Below are 24,370 nucleotides of genomic sequence, written 5' to 3'. Positions count from 1 at the left end.
AATATGCTGACTCTGTAAACCGCTTAGAGAGGGCTGAAAGCCCTATGAAGCGGTATATAAGTCTAATATTGCTATTGCTATATTCAGATCTCAGCTGAACCATTTTGCTTAAGTACTGTGCTGTGTTAAACGTTATTTTCAGGTTTTGACTGCACATAAAGTAAGTTGTTTTGGTATGGGGATCCCAATGGGTCATTCATTTGGTACATAGACCGAGGTACCTGTCACTCACTCTCTTACACAGGCAACAATCAAATAGGATGTGAGCCAGGTCTTCTACCTCTGGCACTCTGCAAATGCAGAGACATTCATTGTAGGGTGTAGAATGGAATCGCCCATATCTGACAAGCTGTTTGGATTAGATACCAAAAATCTATCCTTAACCATTAAAGACAGGGGATCCCAATCCCTGGTTCGGAGCCCAGTACTGTGCCATAGCACATTCAGAACTGGGCCGCATAAGTGGTGGGCCCACCACTTGAGCAAATGCAGCTGCATGCATGTGATGGGCTGTCTGCTAAAGCAAAGCAAAGTTATGGCATGCATGTGAAAGGAGACCAGGAAGCCTGTAATTGTGGAGATTGTCTAGCAAGAACAAAAAATGCTTATTCACAGGGAATATGCATGTGTAAAGCTTGTAACAATTCTGGGTGACTAGAAAGCTGGTAAAAGTAACAAAGAGTTAGGCATCTTGCAGACCTCAGCTAGAAGTTGGGAATTGAGATGGCTTGGAGCAATAGAATAATTGTTAGATCATGACTAAAATGTTTATTAGATCAGTGGCCCCCAACCTTTTTATCGCCGCGGACCAGTCAGCCTTTGATAATTTTACCGTGGCCCGCTGAGCGCGCGCAGGGGTGGGGGGGCGTTGTTCGCGATGACACATTGATTGTTTATATATCAGATTGTTTTGATTAAACAACTTTTATTTTATTGTATTTAAACATGCCTTACAAAATAAAATACAATTACATAAATATAAAGTGCAAGGCTACGCTACTAGCGCTGTCTACGCTAGCCCTACATAGCTGCGCAGGCGCTCTTAGGTTTTTTTCAGGAATCGGCCAGCGCTGAAGCGCTGAAAAGGAATGAGAAGGGCGGCACTGGACACAGGGGGGGGGGGGGCCGCTGGTGACGTCAGAGTGCCACCAGCGGTCCAGTAACACCCCTTGTGCCAGTTAGCCCTAATTTGCATACAGAAAGAAACTATGGCCCCCGGCCGCTGCAGCGATCATGGCCCCTGGCCGCTGCGCGGCCCGGTGCCAGGTACTCCACGGCCCGGCACCGGTCCGCGGATCGGGGGTTGGGGATCACTGTATTAGATGATATTTCTCATATATCCCACTTGACACACACATCCCGCTTCAGTGAAAATGTATAGAGCTTTGTTAATTCTATGGTTCAGGGTTCCTTGGCATTTTGGCCAGAACCCCTTTTCAATAGAGTGCTTCAATACTGTGTTTCCCCGAAAATAAGACAGGGAAACAGGGTAAAAGGAGACAAAACCTGCACCTTGTGTCTGCTGTCCTTCATTGGTCTCAGCACCAGGATCAGACCCAAATTGGAGACAACACACAAGAGCACTTCCCTCTGCTGCTTATCCAGAACCATCCCCTCTCCAACCATCCCCACCCCCTGCGACCTCCACCATCAGTCCACAAAGCCTGAAAAGTTGGGGACCATTGATTTAAGGGAACTATATACTAGCCTTCTGTGATGCTAAGAAGGTCTGAGATAGGGACGGTTAGGTTTCATTTCCCCAAAGGGAAAATAACATCCATTAAACTTTACCTACAGCAATTTAATATGTAAATTTAGAATCTAAACTAAAAATGGAAGAAAGGAGAAATGGGGAACAACATGCAACAAGCAGATTGTTGATCTCTTTATATAGGCTTCCATTTTGCAAAACTAAACCTTAAACTGAGTATCATCTACCTCTTTCCTCCTCCCCCCCCCTTTTCCTGGAAATTAAATCATAACTCATTTTCTGAGTGGACTTCCTTTTTTCAGCCCCTGCCTCCTTCCAGGTGTGTGGAAAGCTGCCATCTTGGATTCATGAAGGTGCCTCAGGAAGGGGAGCCCATCTGCTGCTATGACTGTCTTCTCTGTGCAGAAGGAACCATCTCCACCATGGAAAGTGGGTGGCACTGTTGAAAGAAATGTCCTTCTGGGTTCAGCTCCAAGTAGGGAAGAAGACACTGGAGACATGGAGGCTCCTTGGAAAGATGGTTTATTGTTGGACAGGGCCACATGGCTTGAGCCCTGTACAGAAAAGGTGATCACATGTTTCAATGTTGGTGGAGAAGAAGAGAAGGGGTGAGGAAGGGGCTTGCTAGGCTTTTCATACCTTGTTTAGTCCCACCTCTCTGTTTCCCATTCCTGTGTAAGAAATGTATTCTGATTGGTTGTCAAATTCCCATGATGCCATACAGGGGGCTACTCTCTAGGCTGTGATGAGTTCTCAGGTGCCTTGTGGTCAGTTGAGTATATTATCATGCCTTTCTGTAGCTGCTGGTGAAGTCTTTATTATGTAAAATGGGCTAGCCTTGCCATCTCAATGGTCCATTAACTGGGGATGGGCAAGAAGCTACAGGCAACTATTCTGTCTTTTAAAACATGTGTTTTCCTTTTCACATCCAGAGAAATATTCTGCCTTTTCAATATTTCCTAGGATATTTCATTTTTCTGGGAGAGGGCTGGGTGATAACTTCCCACAGCACCACAGGAAAGGGACAACATTTCCTTTTTAGGAAGACCACTTACCCCAACATTTTTTTCATTTTGATAAGCAGTTTAACAATTTATACCTTTCTCAGAAATATATATTTTTGCCTAGTGAGCAGAGGTGGTATTCAGCCGGTTCTCTCTGGTTTGGGTGAACTAGTAGTGGTGGCCGCGGGAGGCTCTGCCCACCTGCCCTGACGTAATGCACGAGCACTGCACATGCGCAGAAGGGTTCACATTTGCAAACCTGTAGGGAAGGTAAGTGAATCCCAGTACATAGAACTCACTTAAGAACCTCCTTGTTTAGTGAACTTAGTGAGTTTCCAAGTTATGATGTTGCTGAAAAAGTAACTTTATGACTCGTCATTAATTTTACAACTACCACATGGTCCCAAGATATGTGATCAACATACCCAGGTTTCACAACAAGCTTTTGACAATGAATTCAATGGAGCAGGCAATCAAATTGGGTCACAGTCTTATCATGTCTCACACAATTCCATATAATTGGCTTAAAGGCTAGTGATGTCATAAGTTCACAGTGTGGAGCCACTAGATGTAAGTCAGGATTAGAGGGATATAACATATTGCCTTATACATTATTGTTAGGAATATAATCTAACGGTTAGGTTGGCAATATATAAATCATGTAACAATGCTATACCTGTTTCTTTAAATCATACTGTAAAATGTGATTGGTTGCTGTTTTCCTCAATCGGCCATAAGAGGGAGCCAGAATGACTGTTAGCTCTCTGTTTGTTAGATGCTGGGCTGATCTGACCTGTTTTGGAAGCTGGAAGTGCCGTGAGCTATTGTAAGTTTTGCAACTGTTAGCAAACTTTGTGTGCCGGACTGTTTATATGATTATGGACTATGTTATTTGGATTATCCTTAACTAAAAGACATTGATGACTGACTGAATTATCCGTGTATGACTTGGACTGTTTGATGGATTGTGATATCTCTATTTTCACGAAAGTAAAAGCTTATTGAAACTGCAGTGTCTCTGTATGCTGGTTTGTGTGTTATCCAACACAACACTCACAACGCTTCTCTGAATGCACTCGCTCTCCCAACGGGGAGCTTACCTAACAATTATCTATGGAGATTTTCAGTCATCCATATCATGGTTGTCTCAAAGGTTTTTTTTCAAAAGGCAAGTCGACTTTCTTTGGTTTTGAAGACATTTCACTTCTCATCCAAGAAGTTTAATTGGTTCTGACCAAAACTAATCCTTCCATTCTGCCACCTTCCAATCCTACCAGAATTGATGAAGCTTCTTAGATGAGGTGAAATGTCTTCAAGGAAAAATAAAGAGAATCCTGCTGCCTTTTGAAAAAACATATTTGGAGTGCATTTTAACAGGCCACCTGAGAGTCCCTTTCCTTTTCCCCAATACTAAAGCAATATAACTGGAAAGGCATAAGGGGACAATGCTGCTATGTTTATCTCAGGAGCTGCAATGCAGTTGATATTGGAGCTGAATACATCTATTGCATTGCTAATCCTTCCCCTGCTCTTTCCTTTCGAAATACTCTGACCTTAAAAAAAAACATTTATTTGGGAAAAGTCACACTGTACACATTCAAGATCTTTCTTCCTCTTGGAAAAACAAGCGGTTTCTAGGGGGAGAAAATCATTCTGCCTGTGCTCGATGCTGCAATCATCATACATATGAGTCAGTTACCAAGTGTCTCAATTCTGATCACACGACCATGGGAATGCTGCAACATTCATAAACATGAAAAATGGTCTTAAGTCACTCATTTCAGTGCTGTTGCAACTTCAAACAGTAATTCAAGGGCTACCTGCACTCAGATTCTATGAATATCAGACTCTGGGAGACAAGAGTTTTCTCTGTGAAATTTTATGGTAACAAAAGTTGAAGAAGCAGGATAGAAATAATATTGATGGTTTTCAACTTTGTTATGGGAGAAGTTCTTAAAAACCCCATGGGCAGTCAAGACAACTAAGAAATGGGTCACAGAAAAATCACCCCATATTCAAGGCACAGGTGATTAGGTTCCATCATATTTTGGAAGCATTATGTGAAGACCCAACTCCATGGAGGAACCCATAAAACTAGGAAAGAGGGGAGGAAGGAGAGGAATAAAAACAAGGCAGAGGGATTTCATTACAGAAGCAATGAGGGCATCACTCGGAGTCCTGAAGGGCCGGGTGTATCCTGGAGAGGTTTTGTTTGTTGCAACATTCATAAGAGCCGAGGTGGCGCAGTGGGTAGAGTGCAGTACTGCAGGCCACTTCAGCTGACTGCTAGTTCGGCAGTTCGGCGGTTCAAATCTCACCGGCTCAGGGTTGACTCAGCCTTCCATCCTTCCGAGGTGGGTAAAATGAGGACCCAGATTGTTGGGGGCAATATGCTGACTTTGTAAACCGCTTAGAGAGGGCTGAAAGCCCTATGAAGCGGTATATAAATCTAATTGCTAATTGCTAGAAGTGTGAAAAATGTTCCTAAGTCACTTTTGTTTCCTGGAGATATTTTATTTGTTGCTTGCAAAGATCCTGAGTAGCCTCAATAGCTCTCAGGGAGTATGCTTATGAGCAGATGACTGCAAAGAAATACAATCCTTCCATTTCCCCATCCCCACTGCCCTATAAAACCTATCCTTCTACCCCCTCACTATCCAGGATTAATTGTCAGTACCCATCCTTCCATTCCCCCCTCCCTGCCATCAGAACTGATGAAGCTTCTTGAATGAGAAACAAAATGTTGCCTTCTTCCTCAAGTCCTTTGGAAGAAGAAAGCATCTTTGAGACAACTACCCTGTTTCTCCAAAAATAAGACCTCCCCAGATAAGCCCAATCAGGCTTTTGAGCGTGTGTGCTAAAATAAGCCCTCCCCCCAAAATAAGCCCTCCCTGAAAATATTGCAATACAGAAGCAGCCATGAGGTGACAACATTCGCTGCCTCCTGCACCTCAAAAATAATAAGAGCTCCCCAAAAATAAGGCCAAGTGGTTATTTCGAGGGTCAAAAGAAAATAAGACCCTGTCTTATTTTCGGGGGAACATGGTATGACCTGGATGACTGAGAATCTCCACTGACTTTTGCTTGCACTGAGTTGGCACTGCTTTGATGACACATAATTAATTAATCAATCAGTCCATTATTTATATGATAGTTCAGTTCAAACAGCAACATTTTCTCAATAATAACATGAAATAGTTTCCCATTGCTACATTCATGTATGTATGTATGTATGTATGTATGTATGTATGTATGTATGTATGTAATATATAATCTAGTCTTCTTTTGTCCCAGCCAAGTGTAAGGAAGACGTTCAAGCAACAAACACACAAACAGGGTAAAACCTAACATAATTTATTGAGCTAAGCAAAACAATAACCACTTTTAACTGTGGAGTGTAAAGTAGAAAAGACAGTCATAGACAAGGCAACAAAATAAGTAGTAGCTACATTCAGGCAAGGAATATGTTCAAGGAAAAGGAATAAAGAGCCAAAGATGGACTCTTACATAGTAATAGCACTTAGACATATACATCGCTTCACAGTGCTCCGAGCAGTTTGCAGAATCAGCATCTTGCCCCCAACAATGTGGGTTCTTATTTTACCGACCTCAGAAAGATGGAAGGCTCAGTCAAGCTCGGGTACCATCAGGATCGAACTCCAGGCTGTTGGCAGGGCTTACCTGCAATATTGCATTTTAACCACTGCACCACTATGGCTTTTTAAGCTTCATTCTGTCCTCCTCAGGCAGCCTTGAATCTTGGAATTCCTGGTGGTCTCCTATTGCATTTCTAACAAGGGCTGATCCTATTTATCTCAACAAGATTCTGGGTGCCAATAATTACCCATTCCCATGAGTCTAACCTGACCGGTGATAGGAACCCAAATGAGTCTCTCCATTCAGAATCTTCCACATTTAATTCTAGTGGATCCCTCATTTGGGATTCTTTTTGATCTGGAAGGGAGAATTTACCCGATCTTTCCAACCAGACAGAACTGTACATCTTTTCTTTCTCAACTTCCAACTTGTTTTCTAATCTAAAAAGGCCCAATGATCCCAGACTGTTTCTAACCACGTTTCAGGGTAAATAATGGGAGTGAACCCAGCTCGGGTGTCAGCTTCGGGCTTAGAAGGTTGTGCAACCCCTCGAAATTGGATTGAATGATCTGGGAAGGCATAGAAAGGAAAAGAGGATAAACAGAGAGGGGCCAAGAAAGAGGAAAGTAAGGAAAAAAGACAGGAAGGCCTCTTTTAGCATTCTTTTTTTGCAGTTGTCTGAGTTTAAGACAATTGGAACCCACCTACAGATCATAACAGGATAACAAAATAACAGAGTTGGAAGGGATCTTGTAGGTCTTCTAGTCCAAACTTCTGCTCAAGTGGAAGATCCTACACCAATTCAGACAAGTGGCTGTTCAGTCTCTTCTTAAAAACCTCCAGTGATGGAGCACCCACAACTTCAGAGCCGAGGTGGCGCAGTGGTTAAATGCAGCACTGCAGGCTACTTCAGCTGACTGCAATTCTGCAGTTCGGCTGTTCAAATCTCACCGGCTCAGCCTTCCATCCTTCCGAGGTGGGTAAAATGAGGACCCAGACTGTGGGGGCGATATGCTGACTCTGTAAACCGCTTAGAGAGGGATGAAAGTCCTATGAAGCGGTATATAAGTCTAACTGCTATTGCTATTGCTATTCTGAAGAGAAGCTGTTCCACTGGTTAATTGTCCTCCTCACTGTTAGGAAGTTACTGCTCAATTCCAGGTTGCTTCTCTCCTTGGTTAGTTTCCATCCACTGTTTCTTGTCCTGCCCTTTGGTGCTTTGGAGAATAATTTGACCCCCTCCTCTTTTTGGCAACCTCTCAAATACTTGAATACTGCTATCATGTCCCCACTAGTCCTTATTTTCTCTAGACTAGCCATAACCAATTCTTGCAGCTGTTATGTATTAATCTTCAATCTCCTAATCTTATTTGTTGCTCTTTTCTTCCTTCTTTCTAGAGTCTCGGCCTCTTTTTTATAAGATAGTGACCAAAACTGTATCATATTTTTGCCTTGTGTTCTAGAAAGGCTTCTCAGCATTGCAGTATCTACTGATTGCATCAGGGGTGGGTTCCTGCCAGTTCCACAAATCTACAGTGCCATTTAGAACTAGTTCCAGCTGCCACCTCCAGTCTGTCCACACATCATCAAGATGAAGAGCGATAGGAGGAATTCTGGGAGTTGAAGTCCACAAGTCTTAAAGCTGTCAGGTTTGAACACCCCTGGGTTTTTTTCTAAAGGGTTAGGGGTGCAAGGGTCTTGTAACTTGACAGCTTTAAGACTTGCATACTTCAAATGCCAGAATTTCTTAGCCAACATTTTGGTTTCTAAGCAAGAGTGTTGTTACGTGAGTTTTTCCATTATTTTACAAGTTGGTCATGCCCACCCAGTCACATGAATGGCAAGCCACTCCCACAAAGCAGGCCACACCTACAGAAGAGGTTCTAAAATTTTTAGAAACCCACCACTGGATTGCATGAACAAAGCCCTGTTGCAATGCCTTAACCTCAGAGAACTGCAAAATGAGTGTGCAGGATGACCTGGGCTACCATTATCTTCAGAAATCCTTAACAACTCCTTTCCCTGCCAATCCAAAGGTTTTCCAGGTAGCAACTCATGCCCTGTCTCTCACAGTCTTTCCCATTGTTCAAGTTGTGAGCTGCCCTGAGTCCCCCTTGGGTGAAAAGGGCGGCATACAAATGAAATAAATGAAATAATAAATGAAATGATGACATTCAGGATATGTGTATCAACAGGTTAGTCTTTGCTAGTGTAACAACTGCCCAGTGGTATCCTTTCTCAGACTACTGGAATTGGTTTGTGTTGGGGACCTTCAATCTCCATAACAGTTGGGATAAGGATGAGGACTTTGTGGCCTCCTTGGCAATCATGGTCCTCTTATCTCAGAGAATCTCAAGTTGGATGCAGGGAGGCAGTCTCACACATTGGACTTCTTCTTTATAGCGACAGCAGTAGCATTTATATACTGCTTCACAGTGCTTTACAGCCCTCTCTAAGCAGTTTAGAGAGTTAGCATATTGCTCCAAACAATCTGGGTCCTCATTTTACTGACCTTGAAAGGATGGAAGGCTGAGTCAACTTTGAGTCAGTGAGACTCGAACTGCCAAATTTCTGGCACCTGGCAGTCAGAGAAGTAGCCTGCAATACTGTATTTTAACCACTGCGCCACCACAGCAGATGCCATGGTCAGGAGATGGAAGGGATTTCTATCACCATATTACTATAGTGCAAGTAGAGAGCATTCTGAACCATAATCTTACCACTTAATCATGAAGCACTTTGTTGGGGTGGACTCTCATGCTGAGGGAATCTTCCTTCCATCTTGGCACCCATGTTGGCCAAAGAGGAATTGATGCTGAATGTGAAGGAAGCTGAATGAGCATCAATATTTGATTACCTGTTTGTTAAATCTACAGGTAAACCACACAGTGAGATCCAATCCATCCTTTTATTGTAACCTGGATCTGAGGCCATGACAAGTTTTCGTACTCATTCAGGTATTTTTCTATACACTCAATTGTAAAGATAAAAAGGAAAATACTAGTTATTAAACTTATTAATGCCATAACTTGAGAAATATGAGGGAAGGATATTGAAATATCAAAACAGGCTTTCAGAATTGTTAACGTGTTTTGGAACACACTTGCCCAAAAACCACTTTTCTATTTTATATTGACATTACATATTCTTTTGTATTTAGACCTGGTCTTAGGAAAATAATGAAACACTTGGGCATGAAGATACAGCCCAGAAGTCCTGCATTGGAGGCCAAGATGGAGAAGACCTGCACAGCCACCATGTACTTCCCTTTGGTGCTCAGGTAGGTGGGCACAAAGGATACCCAGACACTGCAGAAGACCAGCATGCTGAAAGTGATCAGCTTGGCTTCATTGAAAGCCCCAGGCAAATTCCTGGCCAGGAAAGCCACTGTGAAGCAGATGGCAGCTAGGAAGCCCATGTAGCCAAGGACACTGTAGAACATGGTAACAGACCCTTCATTGCACTGTAGAATGATTTCTCCCAATTGTGAGTGCATATCAGACTCAGGGAAGGGTGGGAAAGTGCCCAACCAGATACTGCAGAAAACAATTTGTAGGCCACAACAAAAAAGAATGATGGAATTGGCCAAACTCTTTCCCAGCCATTTCTGCACTTGATTCCCTGGTTTAGTGGCCCAGAAGGCCAGCACTACTGTGATTGTCTTGGCCAAGAGAGAAGAAATGGCAGCTGAGAAGATGAAGCTGAAGGCTGTTTGTCGAAGAAGGCAGGTGGCTCTCCTTGGACGGCCAATGAACAAGAAGGAGGTGAAGAAGGAAAGCAGGAGACAAACAAGAAGGATATAAGATAGATCCCGATTGTTAGCTTTGACTATGGGAGTTTCTTGGAATTTAATGAAGGTTCCAAGGACAAAGCATGTCATTAAAGAGAGGAACAAGGCAATGGTACTCAGGACGATCCCCAATTTTTCTTGATATGATAGAAAAGTCTTAATCTTAGGGATACAGATATCTTGATTGTTGTTTGGATATTGATCTTCTGGACATTTGCTGCATTGTTCTGCGTCTAGAAAAAAACAGATTTAAAGCTTTATTGCTTTTTTATAATGCTAAAATCCCATGTTGTCTGGCTGCCAGCTGTTGAGAAAATATATTTTATTTCCTGAAATGATCAAAGGCCCCTGGCCTCTATAATCCCTTCTTCTGAAAGGGTGTCTACCTTTCTGATAAAATCAACCATTCCTCACTGATGCATATACACGATGTTGTTTAAGCCAGTTTTTAAAAATTCATTTTCATCTTTAACCCTAGCGATGCAATTTTACTGTCTCAATCGGATTAATTGTATAGGTAGCTTCCTTTGTTTCTTTGCCCATTTCACTCATGCCTGCAAAGCAACCACTTCCCTTTTGGTACACATTTTGAAGACTGATGACAAAGAGTTATTCCTGATTAAATAAGTCAGCAGTCAACTAGTCCTAAATAAAAAGATAGTAAAGCTTTTAAATGTGCAAATAAAACCCAGGCATGCTTAGAAGGGAAAAGATGGTAGGAGAAGTGATTTTCTGATCACTCCTTACTGAGAGTTACGATCTTTGTGATCTTGTTGTTTCTTGTCCTGCCCTCTGGTGCTTTGGAAAATAAGTTGACCCCCTCCTCTTTATGGCAGCCTTTCAAATACTGGAATACTGCTATCATGCCCCCCCCCCCAACCTCCTTTTGTCTAGATTGGCCATACCCAATTCCTGTAACCATTCTTTATATGATTTAGTTTCCAGGCCGATGATCATGTTAGTTGCTCTTTGTAATTTTCTAAAGTCTCAGCATCTTTTTTGTAATGTAGTGACGAAAAATGGATGCAGTATTCCAGGTGTGGTCTCACTAAGGCCCATGTGATTTTCATTCTATGCCTCTGTTTATGCAACAAAGGATTGTATTGGCTTTTGGGGGGGGTGGCAGCTGCACACTGCTGGCTCATGTTTTACCCTCATGCTTTGGGGTACCAAACTGGCAGCCCATTGGCCGGATGCATCATGTGCAAGCCACACACACACACACACACACACACACACACACACACACACACACACACACACCAGCTCTGCAAAGTTGTCATGATACATTGTGATATATCATGTGACATGATTGAGTTTGACATCCGTGATGTAGGATAAAAAACCAAGGTTTCTGCTTTTAATATTTGTGGATTTTTCCATTCTAGCTTCATCCTTTTATGAAGAAGGATGTATTTTGTAATATTTCCCTTTGGAAACTGTACGTGGATCAAAATGGAGATATAGCAGCAGATCTGGACATCGTGAGCTGGATGTTTGACTCCAAGGATTACCTCATCAAAGGCAAACTGGGGAGTTTTGAAAAAAAGGTAGTTTTTGTCAACCAAGATGCTCTTCAACGGCTAGCGTTGCTCAACCAGGTGAGGAAAAATATTGGTGTCTTTTTTCTATTGTCCAAAAACGTAGCACCTATTTCAAGCAAGCTAAGCATAGTCACTGTGGCTTAATGATGAAATGAAGCCATATGAAACTAATCAGAGGGGCCATCAGGTGCTTGGATTGTGATTCTGATTTCCTTGGCAAAGAAGAAGGCAATTTTATTTAGTAGTTTCTGAATTTGGTGTCAGACTGAATCCAATGAAATTCAGTCAAAACCTAGTCTGCAGTCTGTAATTGTTCTGACCCAGCTCCCCAACCATGACAAACCCTGTGAAGTTAACTCAAAGATTCCTTTATTAGGAGTGTCAGCAACCCCAGCAAAAAGTTTCTCCCTCAACGCAGGCTAACAAGTCCATCTGGCCAGAAGATGAATAGTTGTCTGCCACATCTATTCATCTCTGCCCCCTGCCTTTTATCCCCAGAGCTCAGGTGGAGCTTCATTAGCAGTGGTGGCTCTTCTGTCCCAAGGATTGGCCACAGATTTCCACTGTTCTCCTCTTCTCTGCCTTCTGTGCATCTGCATGTCAGGCACTGGACCAGTGGTAGGTTGCAGGTGGTACGCCCTGGTACGGGCGTACCGGAGCCTGCCCAGAGCACCGGATACCGTTCTGGTACAGTGCTCCGGAGGGCCCACCCACCTGCCCGAGCTCCTTACCTGTCTTTTAAGGCTTCTGCGCTTCTGCACATGGGATGGCGCACACAGCGCCTGCGCGACACTCCGCGGAGCAGCTGGAGAGTCGTGGAGGCTCGCGGAAGCACTAAGAGTTCTCCGAACTACTCAAAATTTCCCCTACCGGTTCTCCAGAAGTAGTCAGAACCTGCTGAATGCCACCTCTGTGTGGCAGCCATATGGATTGAGCAAATAAATATATAAAGAAACAAATAACATTCCCTTTAAGGTTGACGCCCTTATTTAGTTTGTAGCTTTAGTAGAAGACTGCTTTGAACCTCTTTCAAAGGGCTTTACAATGCTTTGTATAGTCGTTAAGAATTTTTTGCAGATCCTACTAGTGAGAAGTTGTTTTCTTCATCACAGATTTACTTTTTGAAAATAAATCTAATGGAGTAAAATTTATAATTTTACTTTCTTTTATTTCAAAATTTAATATGACTAGATAATCGTATTTTAATGCCATGGATATATGAAGAATGGAGGAGTGTATGTTAATATGGCTATATGGGGGAAGCCATTGGTTGTCATTTAATGCTTAAGTATTTTTTCAGTTCAATTCTTCGAGACTTTATTAAGTAGAAAAGTACTTCATTGCAAAGTGATCTGCCAGAAGTAAAGGTGAAGAACTAAATGAAGAAACTGCAAGTTCTTACAGTCATTGGGAATTAGTTAGAAATTTTATATTCATCTAAGTGAGGCCCAGTGTTGTGGCCCACCAGCGGGACAATGGACAAAGAAGAGGTTGGGGAGGAACAAGGGCCAGTCCTGGAGGCTGGCAAAGGCTTGGATGAGGGCTCTGCATCGGAGGCAGAGATAGGGCCAAAGCCATCTGGCAGTTCTCAGCTGCCTTCAGAGCTAGACAGCAGTGAGGCAGAGGAACAGCTGGAGCCTGTTACCAATGTCCACATGAGCAGAGCTGCCACAAGAAAAGAACAGCTAAGAAATCAGGGTTGACTTGGAGTAAAGCCACAGGTGGATGGTGGATGGCCCCTCACATAGGAAATAAAAGAAGAGCAAAAGGGGAATGGGTTTTTGCAGGAAACAATTCATTTGTTTGTCCGTTCATCCATTCATTTCAGGAGTGTGAAGATCTGTCCATGAATCTCAGAGACTCTGTGCCAAGTCTTTCTTTGCACAGCACTATATTTGGAAAATATTTACATGGTAGCTTTCCATGTAAATATTTTTAGATAAGGTGTGTGGTCATAAATTCACCTTTGAAAGACTGTTTATCAGGCCTTTGCTGAATGTCAATGAGAGGAATCCACATTCATTTAATAAAAGGGGTTTTGTCAGGACCAGGAATCTGCCTTGTGCTTTTTGGGAAAGCCTAGGTTAGAACACCCACAGTGTATTGGACTAACCTTTACATTGACCTCTATCCTCCATGGATGGTCAATTTTGACATGATTTTTTTGACATTTCTTATTTGCCCTCTTTAGAGTTTCCCACAATCAAAATGTGTGGAAAATTGTCATCCTGGATTTGTCAAACAGGCTCAAGAAGGAGAGCCAGTTTGCTGCTACAACTGCATTCCTTGTCCAAAGGGGACCATCTCCACTCAGGAAGGTGAGTAACTCTGGAGAAAGTATGCTGTATTCATCCAGAGCATCTAGATAAAGATGCATGTTAAAGACACATTTAATTTTGAACATGTTGCTGTTTTTCTTCCATAATGGGAGGAATAAGAAAAAGATCTTGAAGGATGAGATTGGAAGAGATAGAAGAACTTGGTGGATTCTTCAAGAGTACTTGTGTTAGGAGAAATCTTTCTTCTTGTTGTTAGTTTAGTAATGTCCTCTCATCTTACCTTTACTAAGAACATCTGAATTCTTTGAAATTTGAGAAATGGTTTCAGATGAATGGCTTTTTCATATCTAAGCTAACTTTATTTTATAGGCCAATGATACATCGATCAATCATTCAACCAATATTTCAATCAATTAATCCAACAGACAATCTTTATTAAGATCATAGGATCACATAAGCAGAAAAATCCAATTGGGAGAATCACGGGGGGTGGGGGGTGAGCTGTTGGGTTCAAGAAACAAGAGAAAACCAAGTGGAGAACTCACCATAAAATCCATCTAGAGGATATCAATGTGAGAGGAGAGATGTAAATTTAATATTATTAGGCAGAAAAATCTGCCTCTTTTCTCTCCAATATTTTATCCTGTGGTTTAAGAAGTAAAAGACAAATGTAGTATCAAGACAAAATAAAGACAAATATAGACACAATAGTAGTAACTTTGAGAGGGATCTTGGAGAACTTATAGCCAAGTTCAACCCTCCCACGTTCAACAAAAGCACCATAATGGATTCATTAGTAGGATTCCTACTGAGCCTGTCCACCTTAGCTCATCTTTTCAATGTTATTGGATATTAAACAGTGAAATACAAACAATTGCAACACACACACACACAGAAACACACAGAGTTGTGATTCTAAAAGGAAAAAAAGCTTTAAATTCACTTTTGGGATTAAAAGCAACCAGATATAAAGGAAGAAGAAAAGAGAATTAATAAAGAACAATCTACATACTTTGCACTTAAACCAATGTGAAGGTCATTAGTCTTTAAAAGTAGTATTACAGCTAGAGAGAATGGAAATAAATTAATTCATCTTTTATTCTTAGAAGCTGAAGTCACTGCAGAAACAGGTAACAATCTCAGTTTCTGTTCATGTGTTGGTTCAGGAAATGATCTTTTTCTACTATCAAATTATTTTGATATGGACTTTGGGCAAAAGGCAGTTAAAACCAACAATGAAACATTTTACAAAACCGACCTAAAGCATGTAACAGAAATAATAAAGATTGAAAGAGGCAACTACATCGGCAGGTTACAGGTGGTGCAACTACTGCATGGGATCCCTATCATTAGGGGGTCCACAGTTCTGTTGAAAGAATGACATATTAAGGAATTTGTAGAGGGGCTCAAGGATTGCAGCTAATTTCACATTTGGGGTACTCAATGCCTATTTCCAGCAATGGGCACAGCACCTTCTATCTTGAAGGAGGTCTCCCTTTCAAGAGGCTCACTGTGGACCTCCGCATGCAAGACCAGAGCAGACATGATAGATATGCCTCAGATTGGTTCCCAAAATATTTCCACCTTACAGTTCTTTGGAAGCCTGCTTTTTCTGTTGGAACTCCTGCCCTATTGCACATCTTCTTCCTTGAATTCCAACAGGCACCCAGCCTTCTGAAATTCCTGAGATATATTTTCTTACCCCAATTGATGAGATAAAGTGAGGTTAGTGCAGGATGAGGGTGTGGTGTGTTGCATCAGTTAAGGGGTTGTGACTCTGAGTATTTCTCTTTTGGATCTTATTTCTTCTTCTTGTTTTTATAGCTGTATATATTGGGGGGGGGATTTTTGCTGGTTGTAAGCTGCCTGAAGTTTGCTTTAAAAAGGTCAGCCCGACAAATGTTTTATATATGTATGCAGCTTCCTATTTACAATTTACTGTATTTTTCACTCCGTAAGACACACTCCCCCGCTCAAAAAAGTGGGTAGAAATGTCTGTGACTCGGTGCTGGTCCTCTGGTGAATAGCAGCCAGGCCATGGTAACGGGGTCCTTTTACAGTGCTAAATCCCGCCTCCTCTGTCTTTGTCATTGCCCACCTCTTCTGTCTCTTTTTCGCAGTACAGGAGTCAATAGGCAGAGCTGGCACATGAGAGGACACCTATCTGTGGTCCTCTCAAGCTCCGTGCAGTGGTGGGATTCATTTTTTTTACTACCAGCTCTGTGGGCATGGCTTGATGGGTGTGGCATAGCTTTGTGGGCATGGTTTGGGGACGTGGCAGGGGAAGGATACTGTAAAATCACCATTTCCTCCCCACTCCAGGGAAGGTTACTGCAAAATCCCAATTTTATTCCGATCAGCTGGGACTCGAGTGGCAGAGAATAGAAGGGGGTGGGGTCAGTCAGAGTTGGTATTTACCGGTTCTCCGAACTACGCAAAATTTCTGCTACCGGTTCTCCAGAACTGAACCTGCTGAATACCACCTCTGGATCTGTCTGATTTTTTTTTTCTTGTTTTCCTCCTCTAAACCTAGGTGCGTCTTATGGTCAGGTATGTCTTATAGTGCGAAAGATATGGTACTTGGTGTTCCTGTCTCTCAGTATCATCTGTCATCCAAAGAAGGTCTTTCTTGAGATGTGAAAAGAGAGACTATAAAAGGAATATTACTTTCTGTTTTGTCAGATACTGAAAAATGCACCCAGTGCCCAGATGATCAATATCCAATTGAGAGCCAAATACAATGTATCCCCAAAAGAATAACCTTCCTGTCCTATGAAGAACATATCAGCATCATCCTGATCTCCTTTGGCCTAATCTTGTTCCTAACCACAGGATTTGTGTTAATCATGTTCCTTCAGTACCGAGAAACTCCTATTGTCAAAGCCAACAACCGGGACCTCTCCTACATCCTCCTGGTCTCCCTCCTGCTTTGCTTCTTATCCTCCTTGTTCTTTATTGGCCGACCAAGGAAAGCTTCCTGCCTTCTCCGACAAGCGGTATTCAGCATTGTATTCTCAATAGCTGTGTCTTCTTTGTTGGCCAAAACTATCACAGTGGTATTGGCCTTCCTGGCTTCAAAACCAGGAAATAGGTTGAGAAGGTGGTTGGGGAAGAGCTTGGCCAACTCCATCATCCTTTCAGGTTCTGGTGCCCAGGTTGTCATCTGTGCCTTGTGGCTGGGGATTTCTCCCCCATTCCCTGACTCTGACCTCCACTCCCAGCCTGGGGAGATCATCTTTCAATGCAATGAAGGCTCCATCACCATGTTTTATGTTGTCCTTGGCTATATGTGTTTCCTAGCCATCATTTGCTTCACTGTAGCTTTTTTGGCAAGGAACCTGCCTGGGGCATTCAATGAAGCTAAGCTGATCACTTTCAGCATGCTGGTTTTCTGCAGTGTCTGGGTCTCCTTCCTGCCCGCCTATCTGAGCACCAAAGGAAAGTCTATGGTAGTCGTGCAGATCTTCTCCATCTTGGCCTCCAGTGCTGGGCTGCTGGGCTGTATCTTTTTTCCCAAATGCTACATCATCATCCTGAGGCCAGATCTAAATACAAAGGAACATCTAATGACAAAAGTAGGGAAATAATAGTGAAACTGTTCTCTCCAGGCCTAGTGCTCTTTGCCCTGCCGTTATGTCATAACCTAAATAACGGACTTGTTGCTGGACTAACTGTGCCTTACTTTTGGACACTCGATATCCACAGTCTAACAACAAACACAACATACGTCTCGTATTTTCCCAACATCCATCCCGTGACTGTCCAGTGACCAACACATCATCCACATATTGTAAAATCGAATCTCCCTGTTGGACGGGGACAAAATATTGTAAATCCTTGGCCAACGCGGTTCCAAAGAGAGTTGGGGAATTTTTGAACCCCTGAGGTAACCTTGTCCAGTTATATTGGCTCCTTGTTCCCGTATACGGATTTTCCCATTCAAAAGCAAACAATGGCTGACTAACCGGATGAATAGGTATAGTAAAGAAGGCATCCTTTAAATCAATCACTGAAAACCATGTAGCATTAGGTGGGATGAGACTGAGAAGAGTATATGGGTTAGACACAGACGGGTGAATTGTGACTGTCCTGTCATTCACCACGCGCAAATCTTGCGCTGGTCTAAAGGACCCATCTGGTTTTAGGATAGGCAAAATTGGAGTGTTCCATGGGGATTGAATAGGAACCAAAACTCCAGCCTCTAAGTATGTTAGAATACAGTCATAAATAGACAGGATGGCTTCCCTCCAATAAGGTCGTTGCCCAATGTGGACAGGAGTTGCCAGGGGCTTTAATTCTACAATAATAGGGGGGTGATGTGCTGCCAACCCCGGGGGGTTATCCTCAGCCCATAGCCCTGGTACATCAAATTCCCTCCATATGTCCGTACATTCTTCCTCAGATGTCCTAACCACCATCAACCTCCACATTTCATCAGGTCGGTGGCTAACTGTGAGATACTGCTTTCCCTCATCAAAGGAAATAGTAGCTCCTAACTTACTCAACAAATCCCTTCCTAACAATGGAACAGGGCATTCGGGTATATACAGGAACTCATGTTGAATTTTGGAGCCCTTGAACGTACAAGTGACTGGCTCCAAGACTTGACGTCCTACAACTTGTCCAGACACTCCTTGTACTTGAATTTGGTATGGACCAGGGGCAGTTATTGGATTATTTATTACTGATCGTCCAGCCCCTGTGTCCACTAAAAAGGTAGTCTGTTGACCCCCAATATTCATAGTAACCATTGGCTCAGGGGGAGTCTGCTCCAAGCCAGGTCCCCGTCACTCTGACCAACCAACTCCTGCCAATCCAATACCCTCTACTCCTGCATTTACTTGAGCATTAAAACCTCTTCCTCCTGGACCCTGAGCCGGTTGCGACCCCCATCCACGACCTGGATGTCTGGGTGGCCCCCCTTGGCCCGTCATCATCCCTCGCCCAGGCATCCCTCGACCTGCCATGCTGCGGCCCAGCGGGCATCGCCCGGGCGGACCCCTAAACACTCCACGTCCCCTAAGAGTTAACCTCTTTGGACACTCTCTCTGCCAATGACCTTCAGATCCACAATGGGCACATTGATTTGGCCCCAAGCCTGTCCTTCCTCCCTGTAAGGCCAACGCCAACAACTCTGTCTTCTTATGCATACGGTCATCTTTGTCCTTTTTCTCAACCTTATCCCTATTAACATACACTTTTCTAGCCACCTCTACCAATTCAGTAGTATTCTTTCCCAATGCTCCCTCTAACCTTTGCAATTTCTTATGAATGTCCAATGCACTTTGCGCAATAAATCTTTCATTCAACATCCTTACATTCTCTGGAGCCCTCGGGTCCATTTGAGTGTACAACTCATAAGCCTCAATCAACCTCTGAAGGAATGCCTCTGGACTCTCATCCGCTCCTTGCATAACCAACGAGGGCTTAGACAAATTCACAGGGGGCTTCCCTGCCTTCTTGAGAGCTGCCACTATCAAGGTTTGATACGTTTGTATCTTTGCCAGGTCACCGGCTACCTTAGGATCCCATCCAGGATCCCGTTCCGGTGCCTCTTCCAAAAGCTTCTGAGCCCTGTCTGCTTCTGTATGATAACGTTCCCTAAAAACTTCTCGCATTCCCGCCTTACATTTCTCTCTCTCTTCCGCCGTTAACAACGTAGTTAGCAGTTGTTGTATATCTCGCCAATTGGGGTTATGGCTATGCATAATGGTTTGGAATAGATCCGTCATTTCCGTAGGCTTCACGGACAACGGACCAAAATGCTGCCGCCAATTCAATAAATCCGTAGTTGAAAAAGGGATATATTGAAAACAAGGGCGGTATTCAAGATCTCCCTGGGCGTTCACGCCCACCTGTTGTTCTGATACTCTTAATGGAAAGAGTCCTTCCTTTTCCTCTAGCAACGTACTTTCCTCTCTCTCGGCTTTCGCCCTTTCCACCCCCAATCGTCTAGTTACTGGCCCTTCTCTTCTAATTCCCGTAGCCCCTAAACCACCCTCCGTGGGCTCCTTTCTTCTCACTGCCCCTCCTGTTGCCTGAGGATCCCCTGCCCCCACAGCACTTTCCTTATCTCCACTGTCCACTACAGCAGCACCCATTGCCTGGGGCACAGGAATGCCTACAGCCCCCTGCGGTGGCGGAGGTGCTGAGGCATAGGGAGGGGGAGGTCTGAAGAGTTCCTCTTTGTCTTGGGCAAAAATCCTTTTCTTCTCTGACTCCTTTATCTCTGAAGCTGCTACATTTTTGACACGTCTCGACGCTAACCTCAACTTCCCCTTTTCCTTCGGTCTAGCCACACACAGGCGAACCATTTCAGCTTGACACTGTAATAATTCATCAGCCTGCCCTGCTACAGCATCTCCCCACTGATCTATATATGGAAACTGATTAGGATAGCGTTCTTCGTTTGCAGCAATTAACGAAGTTAAATCATCTATAATTTGGTTTTGAAACGTTCCTCCCATTGGCCATCCTACCCCCATATGTGGCCACTGGTTCTGACACAAGTAAATGAGCCTATCCTTAGTCAATTTTGGATAAGGGACTTTATAATCAGTATGGTTAAAATATGAGTCAAATCCTTTAATCATGCAATCCAGCGGTGTGCTGGGTATGCTGCTTCCTCCACCCATCCTAACACACTACCAGCGACCTGAGGCCCCAGAAGCCGGAACTCAATGGCCACCTGCAGGAACTGCGCTGGTTTAACCACCCACACAACTTAACTGGACTTCGTTAGGACAGCCGTCCCGAGTCCGAGGAAGTGATCAGGTTCCTCCTTCTATCTTCAAACGAGATAGGTACAATACAATTAACAAGATACTCGCCTGAGACGTCTTCTCCCCAAGGATCCTGGCCAGGAAACACCACAGCTCCTTTCCTAAGTTTGCAGGGTTCTTGGACTCACAATGTGTGTCCCCCTTGGTGTGGTCGGGCTGCTGTTATTGCTTCCCGGGGCAAAAGAAGACCCGTGGCGCCTGGAAGCCAAGGAGCAGCAGCCCCACACCCCAATGGGGCAAAGTGGCCCTCAGCAAAATATTGCCTTAGCTTCTCTGTCCCATCTGGGGTGCCAGAAAATGTAGTAGAATCAAGAGACCAGGAAGCCAAGCGATGCAATATAGGAAAAGTTTATTGAATGCGCAGGTTCAAACGTGCCAAAACAAACATCAGAAGTTTGAACCCCGAAGGGTCCTTAAAGCCATACATTTATAGTGCAAATTACGTCATCATCTATAGAGGCAGTGTTTAAGCATATAAGGCAATGAGAGGAACCAAAAACCGTCTATGCCAGATGGCCAACAGTTACTATTCCTAAAATATACATGGTCAGCACCATATAGATCATGCGTGACATAAACAAGGCCCATCTTGCAAGATAACAGGAAACTCCCCGTCTGGGTCGACTTGTTCCCAGATGTGTAAAAATATTTATTGCTCCTTCAGCAACTGTCAGCAATTGTTTTCTGCTTAATGGTGCAAAACCTCAGCTTTAATCAGAGTATTTGATATTAAACATGGCCTGTAGAGCTATGGTTCATCATTGGGCCTTTTAGCCCACCTTAAGATCATCTTAATGGTGGGGAGTTTTATGCAATAATCATGGGCTTTGGATTGGACAGCTTTGTAGATTAGAAAATATGAACAACATGAAGGGAAATTTGATCGTGCTTGGTAGACATATAAAAAAAGCTAAAAAAAATATCTGGATCCAAATGCATACACTGATCCAGAGTATTTAAAAATAAATGTTCCATTGAAGTAAGAATGTTTTTTTAAAAGATTGATGGATAAACAATTAGAACACTACCACAGAAGAGTATTCCAATATGTGATTACCGTGTTAAGATTACTGTATTCGTAAAGTTGAAAAGATTTGACATCACAGAATAATTATGACAGAACTTGAGGAAATTGACAAATTGAATAATTTGATTAAAGAGCAATATTGATATTTATTGATAACTGGAAGCCCATTAGGGAATGTTGGTGCAAAAAATGGGGAAAAAACCCTGAACTTGCAATATATGGTTTTGATGATCAGTCAAGAAAGATGAGAGACACAATGAAATTTACTGAGAAAGGTTAAAATATAATTGTACGTATAACTGCTGTGAAGTATATTGGAAGCTACTTCTTTATATCTCTATACCTTTCTTTAAATTTTTTCTTTTCCCAACTCTGGTATTCTTTTTACTATTTTTACAACCACCATCTTTATAATAATTTTATTTTTATTTTCCTCTCGAACAAAGTAGCACCCTCAACTGAACATTGTTCATGTCATCTTTTCAATCCTTTTCTGGTTAACTTTGCTTTGAAAGAGCAAAACCCTGTGACATTCATGCTGTTTTCAAGGAGTGGTCTGCTACGGGTTTGCCCTGGTTTGAGAGAACCCATAGCTAACGATATGGCCAGGTCGGAGAACCTCCAAATCCTACCCCTGGTTGGCCCCGCCCACCCCATCCTGCCCTGCCCTCCCAGGAGTCTCCACATGGCCCATTTTGGATATGAGGTAAGTGCAGGGCCCATGGAGAGGCTCAGGGAGGGGGAAAAACGGGCCTCCTGGAAGTTCTGGAAGGCCAGAAACAGGCCTGTTTCCTAGGGTGACCAGATGACCCAATTTCAGCATGATAAGCACGCTTTATAACAATTTTTCCCGCGTCCCTCCACCTTTTAAAAAAGTCCCAATTTTCTGGCTTCATGTTGAAAGCCCAGTGGATTTGCTTAAGAAATCCTAACCGGGACAAGACAAAAGACACCCTGTCTAACTAACCTCTCTCTCTGTCTCAGTACTTTCATTGAAGATATTAAAACGTTAAAGCAACAAAACGGACTGGGAGAGGTAGTTTTCGCCCTCCCAGAGGCTCAAGGAAAGCCTCCAGAGCCTGGGGATGGTGAAAATGCCACACACACCCCAGCCATGGTGCAGGAGGCCGACTAAGCCACAACCACCATGGCCACAGCCACCCAGCAACCAGGCAGAGAACCAGTTGCTGAAATTTTTGAAGCCCACTTTTCTCTTCTCTTTTCTCTTCTCTTCTACAACTTGCAGATAAAGCATTTCCTTTTCCTTATTCCAAACATCCATTTTAAGTGAAAAGCTGGACAAAATGGCTGGAGAAAGAAGACCTGAAGACTCTTCTCTGGGAGAAGATTGAAGGAATCTTGTCCATAAAAAACACTTCATTAATTTCAGGGTGTGACTGGGGCTTGGGCCTTACATTCTGCAAATTCACCCAGCAAGAAAAGGATGAGGAAAGCTGAGAACTTTTTGCATGATAGGAAGATACAGCTATCATACAGCCAAGAAAGAAAATACTACCAAATACACATATTACTGTTAAATTTGAGGATAAATGTAAGTATATCAGGAGGATTTTTAAAAATATCTTTACAAACTTTCATATTGCAAATGCAAGAGTAGGTCTTCTGGATCAGGCCAGGACTATCTTCATCCCTCTCAATTATTTCTGGCATATAAACAACATTCCCATTGCATAAGTATTATGTTCCAAATACCCATGTGTGACATTTCAAGGCCCAGATAGGCTAAGGATCAAAGAACAAAAGATTCAAAAGTGAAGGACACTATTCTCCAGCCATCTTTTCTTATTACAAGTAAAATCATTGGCCCAACTTAGGTATTGAGAGAAACTTGCACATTTTCTACATTTGATGTGTTGGGAATTTTTGGGTAGTTAAAATTCCTCTGTCTCACATTTCTATATTTTTTCTGGTTGTAAGCTGCTCCTTTGTATTCAGGTCTGGCCTCAGAATGATAATGTAGCACTTGGGGATGAAGATGCAGCCCAGAAGACCAGCACTCGAGGCCACAATGGAGAAGATCTGAACAGCCACCATGTATTTCCCTTTGGTGCTCAGGTAAGTGGGCACAAAGCTCACCCAGACACTGCAGAAAACCAGCATGCTGAAGGTGATCAGCTTGGCTTCGTTGAAGGCCCCGGGGAGATTCCTGGCAAGGAAAGCCAGTGTAAAGCAGATGGCAGCTAGGAAGCCCATGTAGCTGAGGGTGATGTAGAACATGACAATGGACCCTTCATTGCATTGCAGGATGATCACTCCAGGCTGGGAGTGGAAGTCAGAGTCAGGGAATGGCGGGAAAGCTCCAAGCCAGATGGAACAAATGATAATTTGAATAGCAGCAGAAGAAAGGATGATGGAGTTGGCCAAGCTCTTCCCCAACCATCTCTTCACTCGGTTTCCAGGTTTTGTGGCCAGGAAAGCCAGCACCACTGTGATTGTTTTGGCCAAAAGAGAAGAAATGGCAACTGAAAAGTTGATGCTGAAAACCATTTGTCGGAGAAGGCAAGTGGTTTTTCTTGGTTGACCAATGAAGAGAAAAGGAGACAAGAAGCAAAGCAGGAGGGAGACCAGGAGGATGTAGGAGAGGTCCCGGTTGTTGGCTTTGACAATGGGAGTTT

The 24,370-nt window shown here is 43.2% G+C and overlaps 1 protein-coding gene across 1 annotated transcript; it reads right to left on the bottom strand.

Annotated features, from left to right (window-relative positions):
- Positions 1 to 18,951: 18,951 nt before the first annotated feature.
- LOC148047253 (uncharacterized) lies at positions 18,952 to 20,766 on the bottom strand. The gene is made up of 2 exons (XM_087708009.1): positions 19,179 to 20,766; positions 18,952 to 19,036 (listed from the first exon to the last, which is right to left on the bottom strand). The coding sequence occupies exons 1-2, from the start codon at positions 20,558 to 20,560 to the stop codon at positions 18,952 to 18,954; spliced, it is 1,467 nt and encodes a 488-aa protein (XP_087564135.1). The 5' UTR covers positions 20,561 to 20,766.
- Between the last annotated feature and the right edge of the window lie 3,604 nt (positions 20,767 to 24,370).

The sequence above is a fragment of the Thamnophis sirtalis genome, unplaced genomic scaffold (assembly GCF_051295495.1).
Source record: "Thamnophis sirtalis isolate CommonGarterSnake01/CBP01778 unplaced genomic scaffold, rThaSir2_p1.2 scaffold_3, whole genome shotgun sequence".
Lineage (NCBI taxonomy): Eukaryota > Metazoa > Chordata > Lepidosauria > Squamata > Natricidae > Thamnophis > Thamnophis sirtalis.
Note: the sequence above shows the minus strand (reverse complement) of the source record. Positions and strands in the feature narration are given on the sequence as shown.

Excerpts from the sequence above, each read along its gene's own strand:
- LOC148047253 (XM_087708009.1), bottom strand. The coding sequence starts at position 20,560 with ATGGGTGGAGGAAGCAGCATACCCAGCACACCGCTGGATTGCATGATT. Across the intron at positions 19,037-19,178 it reads ATTCATAAGAAATTGCAAAG|GGAGGAAGGACAGGCTTGGG; the intron begins GTTAGAGGGAGC and ends TTGGCCTTACAG.